This window comes from Ranitomeya imitator, chromosome 1 (assembly GCF_032444005.1).
Source record: "Ranitomeya imitator isolate aRanImi1 chromosome 1, aRanImi1.pri, whole genome shotgun sequence".
Lineage (NCBI taxonomy): Eukaryota > Metazoa > Chordata > Amphibia > Anura > Dendrobatidae > Ranitomeya > Ranitomeya imitator.
In genome coordinates this window covers 926,156,743-926,170,254 of record NC_091282.1, presented here as the reverse complement: position 1 = coordinate 926,170,254, position 13,512 = coordinate 926,156,743, and the positions used below count along the sequence as shown (strand labels likewise).

The following is a 13,512-nucleotide window of genomic DNA, read 5'->3' as shown; positions in this document are numbered from 1 at the left end:
TTCATGAAACCCGACCCAACTCCTGTGTGGGGTCGGCCATGTAGTCGGCGATCTTCTGAATCTGGAATCGGAATTCCGATACCGATTCCCGATATGTTTAAGATATCGGGAATTGGTATCGGAATTCAGATTTAAGTGTAAAATAAAGAATAAAAATAAAAAATATTGCTATACTCACCCTCTGACGCGCCCTGGTTGTAACCGGGAGCCTTCCTTCCTAAGAATCAGTGCTTGTAGGACCTTTTGATGACGTCGCGGCTTCTGATTGGTCGCGTGAGGTCTCCTTCAGACCCTGGGAACCATTAGAAACCCAATGCACTGCATTGGGTTTCGTGTTTCGGCCGACCCCGACCCCGACTTTTCTATAGGATCGGCCGATTTCACTCGACCCGACTTTTGAAAAAGTCAGGTTTCGTGAAATCCGACCCGATCCTATAAAAACAAAAGTCGCTCAACCCTACTTAACACTAGAAGTCCCAGAGAGGGGTCATTTAACATTTCTACATTTGGAACCTTTGGAGCTAGAAATTTCTGGGACTTCTAGTGTTAAGTAGTGGGCACATGGGAATGCCAGGCAGCTACAGGAGTCGGTGGCCGTGGCTAACTTCTGTGCATGCTGCTAAATAGAAATGAATATTCACTGCATTCCACGCCCATGGGCATGGATAGCAGTGAATATTCATTTCTCTTTAATAGTAGACATGCTGTTAGCTGCAGCAGCCGAAGATCCTGGTGGGCAAGGCAATTGTTGCAGCTCCAGTCCACTGCCATACTGCCATAGAGCACTGATGTGGACCATGGACCAGAGTTGCACAAAGCAATTCACTCATCTTTACCCAGCATATTTAAGTCTGAAATAACACGTGGATTTTTTATTGAAAGTTTCTTGCAGTTTTTGGAGCTAATGAGAGCATTTGATGCAAAGAAAGGCAGAATATAAATTCTGTACATTTTCACTCATGTTGGATCCACTTCTCAAAACTTTTATTTGTCATTTTAGCCTAATTCTGTGAATAGAGCAACATACTATAGAAAGAATGAGGAGAAAAACACGGCAGTTTATATTCGCAGTATTTATCCCAGGCGGAGACATACCACCAGCTAAATAGACAGCACTGTTGACTGCCTGAGGAGACAGCTTCCCATTGGGAAATATTTTTAATTCTGAGCAGTCCATGGGTAGTCTGGCTCACCCACGCCCAAATGTACAATTCTTCCTGCATGGCTCATGCATTGCTTATGTGTCTACATTGCCATAACTTGTTTAGACAGAAATAAAATTTTGTGCACTCATAATTAGATCACAGTTTGATATAAACGTTATGCTGATTCTGAATCCCAGTTCATGCAAACGTAATTAAAATTCATTCAGTAACCCACGAAAACAGCTGTTGTTGAGAAAAACCCGCTATTTCCATTTAAACAATAGAAGTTTTAGAACAAAATGTTAAGCGGCTTCTTAATTACTGCATTTGTTTGTACTTGTTTTACTGATGAGAAAGCAACAGTTGTTTTCTCCTATTGACAAATGAGTTATGAACAAGATTATGAAAAAAGATTGCCTTGTTTCCTAAACATAGCATCTCCCGTTATGTGATTGAGATGTTTCGGCGAGGATGCATCGGGTGCTATGTCTTTCCATCTCTTCAGAATGAACATATTTTACATTAGATGCACATTTTTATAATCATAGACAGAAGATTATGCAGCATACCTCCATGCTCTGGGAATATGGGTCTTTGGGGTCACAGAGCGAAGTAGATATTCTGTGGTTGCCAGGGTAACAGCGTTGGCTCATATTATGGGGTACTGGAAAGGTCTGACGAATAATAGTTAACCTTCCAATTGACCTTCTGACTAGGTCCTGCACATCCAAGTCATTGATCTCCTGTCATAATTAAGAAAGCAGTAAGACAATGTTCAGAGTTGATACAACGTATGCAAACATAAAACATCTAGTCATCTCTAACGATTTCAGGTTATAATTAAATAAAGAATACATATAACATGCGCAGCTAATCTTGTTTATCGTCTCTAAGAAAGTAGTATTGGCATAAAGACTGAAAAGCCTCTCTTGGGATTAAACCCCATCAGACGAAATCATCTTTTTCCTTTGCTTTTTCGAGTGTAAAGAGCATAAATAAAAATAGGTCAGTGGCAACAGGGAGCGTATTGAAATATTAACATATTATAAAAAATACAGCAATTTATGACGTGCTCTGAGCTCTTCGGAAATGCAACACAAGCGCATAAAAAGGAACAAAGACTATCTGTTTACATGTATTACAAATGATGTCCTCATTATGCTCTAAAACAAAATGAAAAGCATATTATAGGGAACAAATGGCATCCGAGGACGTACAAGGTAAAACAATTACCCAGAACAGAGTGGTAACAGTTGATAGAGGAAAGGATGAATTAATCATAGCAAAATCATTAATGAGCATTTTCTGAATTAACTCCGTCCCACTTACAGTCTCATACAAATCTATACATTATAACTAACATGTTATTGAGAGAATAATTAGACTCTGATATTACCCCGGAGTAATGCTGTTATTAGCGTTTTATTGTCACTTTGTGGCTTCAGAATATTCATTTAGAGAGATGTGAGAACATGAAGGATATACTGTACATGCACTGTGCAACGCAGTGTGCCGCTAGGACACGGATGAACAAATCTATACAATGTAGTGCTTGCAGTGTGCTGTACTTACGGTAAATCATCCTTGATTTTATTTTTCAAGGTTAGCACATACTGTAAACTGCTTTAATCAATCTTTTATTAACTCTATATTGATGCAATAAATTAATGCAATGGGATTAGAAGAAGGTGCTGCAGCAAAAGGGGTTTGATAGAAAATGGCAATGCTGTTGCACAAAAGAAGCTCCAGTAAATTAGCACGATAGTTCTTAAAGGGAATCTGTCAGCAGGTTTTTGCTAAGTTATCTGATGGCAGCATGCTGTAGGGACCCAGACACTGATTCAATGATGTGACACTTATTAGGCTGCCTGCTATTGTTTCAGTCAAATGAGTGTTTTATCAGCAGGAGATTAACACTAGAGGACTACAGCTCACATGCATCCCGGTCAACCCAGCACTGATTAGCAATTTACTGTCACTATACAATGTACAGAAAACTGCTAATCAGCGGTGAGGGCAGTTTAGTTTTCTGAGCTCTGCTACATACTACATCTAAAAACTGATTGCATCAAAACCACTGCACCTAGTAAACTAAGTAATACATTACTGAAATCAGGATCTCTTTTCCTACAATATGCCGCTCTCAGATGAGGTAGCAAAATCCTGGTGACAGATTCCCCATAACCCCTTCATGACGAGGCCAATTTACTTTTCTTGAGTTTTCATTTTTTCCTCCCAGCTATAACATTTTTATTTTTCTATCTTCAAAGACACGTTAGGGCTTGTTTTTTGCAAGAGGAGTTGTACTTTTAAATTGCATCATTCATTCTACAATATAGTGTACTGGAACACAGAAAAAAAGGTTCAAGTGAGTAGAAAAAAAATTCTGACACACTTTTTTGGGGAATTGTTTTAACAGTGTGCATTGTCTGGTAAAAATGACCTAGTAATATGATTTGCCTTTTTAGTATGATTACTGTACGAACCAAACGTGTTCAGTTTTTTTCATATTTTAGTTGGGAAAAACTCAGAAGTTTGCAACAATGAAACAAATTTGGGATTGCGTCATTTTCTGAGAGCAATGATTTTTTCCTTCTTTGGCAGATGGAGGTGTGTTACGGCTTATATTTTTCGGAGCAAGATGATGTTTTTATTGATACCATTTGGGGATAGGTATGATGTTTTGATAACATGTTACACAATTGTTGGTGGCATTCCAATGACCAAAAAAATGTAATTTGGCATTTTTTATTGTTTACTGTGTTTATTGATTGGGTTAATTATTTATAGTATACGAAAACGTGGAAACTCCAGCTCCAATAAAATGGCAAAATTCTTTATTAGTCCAACTTCATTAAAACGGACATCCTTACAGAGTAAACAGGGCGCAGGTGGTTACATGAATATAGGCAACGCGTTTCGATCACACAGGATCTTATTCATGCCCATATAAAACCCACATTCAGTCTTGCTTATATAGAAAAAATGGACCTATCACACACTCTATCAGAATCACATGATAAATAGAAAGGTCCTGCAGATCGCAACTACATGCATTTTATCACCAGACAGAATGGAAAGGTACAATGAAAATACATATAAAGAATACATATATAAAATGTCAAACGTAGTGATATGAAATGTCATTCCTTTTGTTCTAACCGTCAAAAAAAAAAAAAAAAAAACAGGTATACAGCCAATCTAGCAGAGTCACATGATAAATGAAAAGGTCCTACAGATCGCGACTGCATGCATTTTATCGCACAACAGAATGGAAAGATGCAACAAAAATACACATAGAAAATACATATGAAAGATATCAGCAATAGTGGTATGAAATTTCATTCCTTTTGTTCAAACCTACAGGGAAACGGGTGTTTAAATTGTACATCCAAAAGGCTTCTCTGGTTAATAACCGCCTTTTTATATCACCCCCACGACTATGTGAGTAAACTTTCTCAATAAAGGATGTGATATCCCCCCTATGTACTGTACTAAAATGTTTACAAACCATGGATACATTCCTAGTAGTAAAGTTAGCAATATTAGCATCCCTAATATGTTCTGTGATGCGCGTTTTTAATTTACGTGTTGTACAGCCTATATACGATAGTTGGCAGGCTGTACATTCTACTTTGTATACTACATTTTTTGTATGACAATTAATAAAATTGTTTATTTTATAATTTTTATTTTTTTCTGAGTTGGTGAAAGTGTTCCCAGTTAGAGAGTGTGCACACGTACTGCACGCTGTAGTGCCACATTTAAAGAAACCCTTATATTCTAACCATGTGTTCATTTTTGGTTTAGCTGTGATTGTATTTGGAGCAATAATGTCCCCGACTCCCCAATAGTTTGAGCTTTTCTGGCTACCACATTGACCCCATCTTTTAAGAAATCCATAAGAATATGATCCTCCTACAAGATGGGTAATCTTTTTTTGATAATATTCCTAATTTGTCCAAACTGGGAGCTATACTGAAGACACACATGAGGCTTATTATTATAATTACGTCTCGCAGAAAGGTTGTTTCTATTTGATGTCAGTAAATCATCTCTACATTTTTTATTCACTATTTCTGTGGCTCTATTTAACGACCAATGTGGATATTTACGGGCACTAAACTTTTTCTTCAATTACCTAAATTCCTTTAATCTATCTTCCTCCTTGCTGCAATTGCGTTTGGATCTAATAAATTCGCCAACCGGTATGGCTTTTATTGTATGGGCTGGATGACTGCTAGCAGCATGTAAGATGGTGTTCCCACTTACCGGTTTAATATGCGTTTTACTTGCAATAAATTCATCCTTTGTGCCAGAGAGATCAAGATCCAAAAAAGAAATATTTTGTGGGTCCCAGACATGTGTAAATTTTATACCGAAATCGTTAGCATTGATATACTCCACAAATCCCGGTATGGCAGACACATCGCCCCCCCAAATAATGAGGGTGTCATCGATGTATCTGCCATACCAGGAGATGCAATTAATAAATGGGTTATTGGCCGAATAAATATATTCTTGTTCCCAAAAGGCCATAGTAAGGTTTGCCAAGGATGGGGAATATTTAGCCCCCATAGGAACTCCTGATGTCTGTACATATATCTCATCCCCAAAAGTGAAAACATTGTGTTTCATAAGAAAAGATATAACCTGCAAACAAAAATCAATCAAATTCTGAGAATATTCTCCATATTCAGTAAGGTGAAATTGTAAAGCTCTTATTGCTACATCATGTGGTATGCTTGTGTACAGAGATACAACATCGCAACTGAGCCATATGTAACTCTGATCCCATTTCTTATTTTTGAAAATTTTCAATACCTCTCTTGAATCCTTAATATACCCTGGCATTCTCAATACCAAGGGCTGTAGCAGAGAGTCCACCCATTCACACAAGTGTTCCAAACTTGATCCAATACCCGAAACTATGGGACGCATAGATGGAAAGCCATCCCTTTTGTGCACCTTTGGGAGGCCATACAGAATAGGCAACTTTGGATATTGCACATAAATATAATCAGCCTGTTTCTTGTTTAACACTGCAAAATTCAAACCTTCCGCAATTAAATCAGCTATTTGTTCATTAATTCGTTTGGTCGGATCTTCTTTCAGTTTCTTATATGTTACAGTGTCAGATAAAAGTTCAGTCATTTTTTCTCTATATTTGATTACATCCATAATTACAATAAGGCCCCCTTTGTCACTTTTTTTTTATAACAATGTCTTTCATTGTTATAAATCCTGAGTCCTTAGTGTGCACTTTTACGGCGGTTTTTTCAGAGGCTCATCATCCGTCCTTAGGTATGTGTACTGCATCTATCGACACACACCTGGTACTGTGCACTACTGTCTGTGTTTTATTTTATCTTATTTTATAATTATTTCCGTTATTCTATCATTATTTGGTTTCGATATAGTCCTTCATATCACCTTACATGTGGACCCCTCTGTGATCTTGACGTGCCTCCCTCTACCATCTCGGATCATTTTGTTCAGGTATAGTGTCACACAACTTTTTTGGATTACGCATAGGTTCTTTAGTTTCCCTCAAGCTATATACTACTTACTTGTCTACAGTAACAGGATATTGTAATCCACATTTTCTCCTAGGATGTCTATTCCTTTAAACTATATCAGTTGCACTGCATTCATGGAATACTTCATATAGCACTTGCTTTCACTTTATATACTTTTCTTATCCCATGAATGTGATGCACTTAGTATTGTGTACCTGTCTAGGTTGTTTCATACCCCATTACTAGGCAAATCTTGATTAGTTGATAGCTTTTTTACTCTGTGTCTTCTCATTTTATTAGGCCACTAATGGACATGTGCACAGTATTTATTGATCCTTGAACAACGGATTATTTACAGTTGATGTATACTTTTCTATTCAATTACTTATTTACTATTCAGTGAATACTATGCACAAACTGTCAATTATATGGATATCTAACCTATATGGGGACTTCTATAAGATGTAATCTACCTTGTAATAACATTATCACATATAATCTCTTATTAGAGCAGCAACATCTGTCATTTGCCTGATTTTATATACAGTGCCTTGCAAAACTATTCGGCTCCCTGGAACTTTTCAACCTCTTCCCACATGTCATGCTTCAAACATAAAGATACCAAATGTAAATTTTTGGTGAAGAGTCAACAACAAGTGGAACACAATTGTGAAGTTGAACGAAATTTATTGGTTATTTTAAATATTTGTAAAAATCAAAAACTGAAAAGTGCAATATTATTCGGCTCCTTTACTTTCAGTGCAGCAAACTCACTCCAGAAGTTCATTGTGGATTTCTGCATGATCCATTATTGTCCTTCCTAGAGCTAAATGATGATAAATAAAATCCACCTATGTGTAATCAAGTGTCCGTATAAATGCACCTGCTCTGTGATAGTCTCAGGGTTCTGTTTGAAGCACAGAGAGCATCATGAAGACCCAGGAACACAACAGGCAGGTCCGTGATACTGTTGTGGAGAAGTTTAAAACCTTCATGACATGCCCCGTACTAGTACGTCACATGTCGTGTCTCCCCCTTTGATGTGGGCTCCGGCGCTGAGCCCACATAAAAGTCGCGAAATGTCAGCTGTTATGTATGACCTTGTGGTCGGCGCTTATAGCAAGCTTGTAATTCAGCTACTGTACATAGCAGCGATCTGATGATCGCTGCTATGAAGCGGAGCCGATCGAGTTGTGCCAGCTTCTAGACTCCCATGGAGGCTATTGAAGCATGGCAAAAGTGAAAATTTAAAAAAAAAAAAATATGAAATAAATAAAAAAATATAAATGTTTAAATCACCCTCCTTTCGCCCCATCCAAAATAAAACAATAAAAAAATTTAAACCTACACATATTTGGTATTGCCACGTTCAGAATAGCTCGATCTATCACTAAAAAAGCATTAACCTGATTGTTAAACAGCGTAGCGAGAAAAAAATTTGAAAGGCCAGAAATATGTTTTTTTGGTCGCTGCGACATTGCATTAAAATGCAATAACGGGCGATCAAAAGAACATATCTGCACAAAAGTGGTATCATTAAAAACGTCAGCTGGGCCTGCAAAAATAAGCCCTCACCCGACCCCAGAAAATGGAGACGCTATGGGTATCAGAAAATGGCATAATTTTTTTATTTTTAGCAAAGTTTTGAATTTTTTTTCATCACTTAGATAAAATGTAACCTAGACATGTTAGGTGTCTATGAACTTGTAATGACCTGGAGAATCATAATGGCAGGTAAGTTTTAGCATTTAGTGAACCTAGCAAAAAATCCAAACAAAAAACCAGTGTGGGATTGCACTTTTTTTTGCAATTTCACCACACTTGGAATTTTTATCCCATTTTCTAGTATAAGACATGGTAAAACCAATGGTGTCATTCAAAAGTACAACTCATCCCACAAAAAATAAGCCCTCACATGACCATATTGAGGGAAAAATAAAAAAGTTATGGCTCTGGGAAGAAGGGGGGCAAAAATGAAAAAGGGCCACGGCGTGAAGGGGTTAAAGCCGAATTTGGATACAAAATTAGTTCCAAAAGTTTAAACATCCAAAAGAGCACTGTGCAAGTGATCATATTGAAATGGAAGGAGTATCATACCACTGCAAATGTACCAAGACCCGGCCATCCCTCTAAACTTTCATCTCAAACAAGGAGAAGACTGATCAGAGATGCAGCCAAGAGGCCCATGCTCACTCTTGATGAACTGCAGAGATCTACAGCTGAGAATGGACAGTCTGTCCATAGGACAACAATCAGTCGGCCTTTGTGCAAGAGTGGCTTTTTCAAAGATATCCATAAAAAGTGTCATTTAAAGTTTGCAACAAGCCACCTCGGAGAAACACCAAACATGTGGAAGAAGGTGCTCTGGTCAGATGAAACCAAAATAAAACTTTTTGGCAACAATGCCAAACGATATGTTTGGTGTAAAGGCAGCACAGCTCATCACCCTGAACACACCATCCCCACTGTCAAACGTGGTGGCAGCATCATTGTTTAGGCCATGAAGATGGTTAAAATTGATGGGAAGATGGATGGAGCCAAATACAGGACCATTCTTGCAGAAAACCTGTTGGAGTCTGCAAAAGACCAGAGACTGGGAAGGAGATTTGTCTTCCAACAAGACAATGATTCCAAACATAAAGCAAAATCTACAATGGAATGGTTCACAAATAAACGTATCCAGATGTTAGAATGGCCAAGTCAAAATTCAGGCCTCAATCCAATCAAGAATCTGTGGAAAGAGCTGAAAACTGCTGTTCACAAATGATCTCCATCAAACCTCACTGAGCGCGAGCTGTTTGCCAAGGAAGAATGGGCAAGAATTTCAGTCTCTCGATGTACAAAACTGATAGAGACATACCCCAAGCGACTTGCAGCTGTAATCGCTGTAAAGTATTAGGTTAAAGGGGCTGAATAATATTGCACACCCCACTTTTCAGTTTTTGATTTTCCACAAAAATGTAAAATAACCAATAAATTTCGTTCAACTTCACAATCGTGTTCCACTTGTTGTTGATTGTTCACCAACAATTTACATTTGATATCTTTATGTTTGCAGCATGATATGTGGGAAAAGGTTGAAAAGCTCCACGGAGCCGAATACTTTCGCAAGACATTGTAATCCTCTATTTATATGTGGTTTACATAGATTATTGCACTTTTTTGTTTCAACATTATTTAGTCTCATACTTTGAGTTTTGAAATCATTTAATTATTTGAATAATCCCCTTTTGAAATTGCTTTTGTTTGTTTTTGTACTTTATTTTATTGATTTTTCGGGTAGTTTTATTCCTGTTGGTATTTGGTTTATCCCAAAACACTCCCATATATACTACTTTATCCTTTATTGTGGTGTTCTGGACACATAGTACTATGTCTTTCCAGCAGATGGATTGTAGCCTAGGCAGGCGCTGCTCGTACGATGCTCATCTCGCTTGCAGTGTAGATTACCATGACATGATTAAGGGAGCTTAATCTCCAGAAACGCGTTGATATTGACACTTATTTGGTCTTTGCTGAAGTTTGTATCCTCTTTGTTACAAGTTTTGTGAATAAAGAAACTTTATCTTCACAAATTCGGTGGAGCTCGAGATTCTTCTTCTTTAAGGCCTCCTTTTTATCAAACACATCCACAGACGTTCAATATGCTGCAGGCATACCAGGCAAATTAGTCTCATAGAGGCGTATTCGATCCACCAAAGAAACCACCAATAGATCCTGTAGACATTGTATCAGGATTTTATATTGCTCCATAAGGGTCTGTTGGATGAAAGTACCTGCATAATCAGAGTCCAGGTAGATTAATTCAACAAAGCAGATGTCACCACTGGAAATAGCTACCATCAGAGACAATGATGGAGAGGAGTAATTCTTGCCCAGGGTAGCCTCTCCAACAAACCCTAGGCTCTGGAGTTTTGCAGTTTCTTTGGACAGGAGCAGATGACATGCTCAGAACTAACAAAATAGAAACACCTACCCTTGCTACGACGGACTTCCTGATGATGCTTGGCCATCATCACCTGGTCAACTTGCATAGACTCTGGGGAGGATGCTGAGTCTTAGGCTTGCTGCAAGACCGGCATTTGGAAGGTAGGTGCTAGGCGTAAGGGTCTTCTCTCAGGGATCGCCTCCTTGGAGCTCTCCTGAAACCTGATGTCAATCCCTGTAGCCAGAGACACCAGGTCATCCAGTGAGGTAGGTATGTCACAACCAGCCAGCTCATTTTTGATTTGCCCAGAAAGGCACTCCCACAAGCTAGCCACTAGAGCCTCATTATTCCTGGTGAGTTCAGATGAAAAGGTGTGGAAATATACAGTGTACTGGCCCAGTGTGAAGTTTCCCTGATTCATTTGGAGGAGAGAAGAGACCACAGACTATGCATGGCTGAACTCATTGAAAACCTTCCTGAAGGCCTCTAGGAATGACTGGAGGTTCGAAACAAGAGGGTCCCCTTTCTCCTATAGGGGATTGAGCCCTGCCAGAGTTTCTCCAGAGAGATGAGACATGATGAAAGCCACTTTTGGCCCGGTCAGAACCAAACTGATAAAACAGAAGTTCGAAGTGCAGCGTGCACCTATTAATAAACCCCAGACAAAGGACAGGATCATGAGCATAGTGTGGAGGTGCTGATAGATGTGGTACGGGACCAGGCACATAGCTGGCATGGTGTAGAGTCACGGCCGTGGTGTTTGCAGCTAAAGTAGGTGCAGCCACCACCGGAGTTGTCAGTGAATCAAGATGGGTGGTTAGCGTCCGTTGATAGGAGAGCATTTTATTCTGACTGCTCTTTCTCTTGGAAGACCTTCAAGTACAGGTCTGAGAGAGGAGAGTACTGGGAGCCAGCGGATTCCATGGCCTGTGCAAACTGTAACAATTTGGGTGGTGGAATTAGACAGGCTTATGTATACAGTTCCTTGCGAAAATATTTGGCTCCCTGGAACTTTTCAACCTTTTCCCACATATCGTGCTTCAAATATAAATATACCAAATGTAAATTTTTGGTATAGAATCAACAACAAGTGGAACACATTTGTGAAGTTGAACAAAATTTTCCTTTCACCATGACAGCACTGTACATGAGAGATGGCATCCACCGCCAGGAACAGGAAACCTGCAGCAGAGATAAAAGAAGGGGGTGGCACCTCTCTCCTCAGTTTTGGTTTCCTGTTCCTGCAGGTGGATACCTGTCACAGGTTACATAACTCCAGGGGATACCCTTCTGATGATGCTGGTCCGGAGACCAAGGTCCGTGGTGTGGGGGCAGCTGGGCACGGTGGCGTGTGCCCATCATCCTGGCATCCTGGGGGATGCCATGTGCCGCGCCTCATCCCCCGCTGGACTCCTCGACGGCTGCTCCTGTCAGGAGGCTGTGCCAGGAAGGGGCATGTCTGTCACGACACTGGCGCTGGTCACGCAGGAAGTGACGTCACACACCGGGTGAGATGGTGTGCTGGACACTTCCGGGAGGCTGTTGCTCCAGAAGCGTGCACACCGCTCCTACCAAATAAAGTAAGGATAGATGTGGCAGCAGCCTCTCATGGAAGCATGGCGGAACCCACAACAGAACTGTGTATGCTGGATGAAGAAGTGCACCCACAGGCTACCGGGTATTGGATGGGCGAGTGCCTTTGTAAGGCAAAACATGTGGGTAATGATGCCTCTGTATCATGTTTTCATCAGGGGAATAAGGCCATGTCAAAACAGAAAAACAGGGCATGTGCACTATGTAAAGAAACCCTCCCTAGAACATATGACAAGTGAATTTGTCGTTCATGTATTGATAAAACAGTGGCCGAGGAGTCTCCGTCCCTACTCCAGAGCATAACAACTATTATTCAAGAGGAAGTATAGACAACAGTTAGGGAACAGTTAAAGCAGCATACTGCAGTCGGTTCCGGAAAGGCCACCCCTCCCCCTCCTTCTACAAATATCCAGAGTCCTGATGTAGATTCGGAGGAAGAGTCGGGAGAATAAACCCATTCTGACAACTCAGACCTGTACTCCTCGGACAAGGAATATGGCCGCCCTTATTTTTTATCCGATGATATCCAGAAAATTACTCAAGCTTGTTAGGGCCACTATGGGGGTGGAAACACGTAGGGAACAACGAACAATTCAAGATTCCATGTTTAGTAACCTGGAGGGGAAAAAACGGAGTTTTCCCATTTCATGATAATATCCCTGTTACGTGTTTCAAAACCACTCAGCACCCAGAATATGTTGTGCAGTTATATGTATGTATAATCGGTTCCATGTGAGATGCATGTCCCTAATGCATCAGCCCACAGGCTGCGCCCCTGGGCAGAGGGGACACGATATTCCCCTTTTGTCCGCCCCCCACCTTTGTAATTCCCACAGTATATATCGGCAGGCTCCGGCCACCTGCAGCTATTGTAATGTATGTCTGGCCTGCCGATTTTCTATTGGCCTGCCCTCTGTATCTGTGTGATATATTCTGTGTCCTGTGAGTAAATTGTTGTCAGACTGGAAATATGTAGAGAAGCAGTGATCTTTTATATGCGCCCATGTAACCAAGCAATTCCAGCCAGCGTCCTTCATTCAGACTCCAGCCATAGCAGAGTGGACCTCCTGAAACACGAGGTGGTACTGAAAGAGGTACCCCAGCTTGGTAGACCCCATTACACTGGTGGCAGACAGTGGGATATGATACCCCTTATACAGAAGGAAAGGAATGAATGGAAAACAACTACCAGAAGTTAAAGAGGACTACATTAAAACATCTGGTGGAAGCCCGAGGGTTGATCGCCAGCAACAAAACAAAAGCGGATTTGAAAGCAGCCATCATGGAAAACGACAGTGCAGCACCCCCCAATATGAACGTGGAGGAG

At 40.2% G+C, this 13,512-nt stretch overlaps 1 protein-coding gene across 1 annotated transcript in view; it reads right to left on the bottom strand.

Annotated features, from left to right (window-relative positions):
* Positions 1-13,512, bottom strand: part of GRID2 (glutamate ionotropic receptor delta type subunit 2) — a 2,297,645-nt gene that overhangs the window by 991,252 nt on the left and 1,292,881 nt on the right. The window contains exon 6 of the mRNA XM_069743575.1: positions 1,715-1,888. Within this exon, the coding sequence (XP_069599676.1) occupies positions 1,715-1,888 (174 nt within the window). The remainder of the gene's footprint in view (positions 1-1,714; positions 1,889-13,512) is intronic.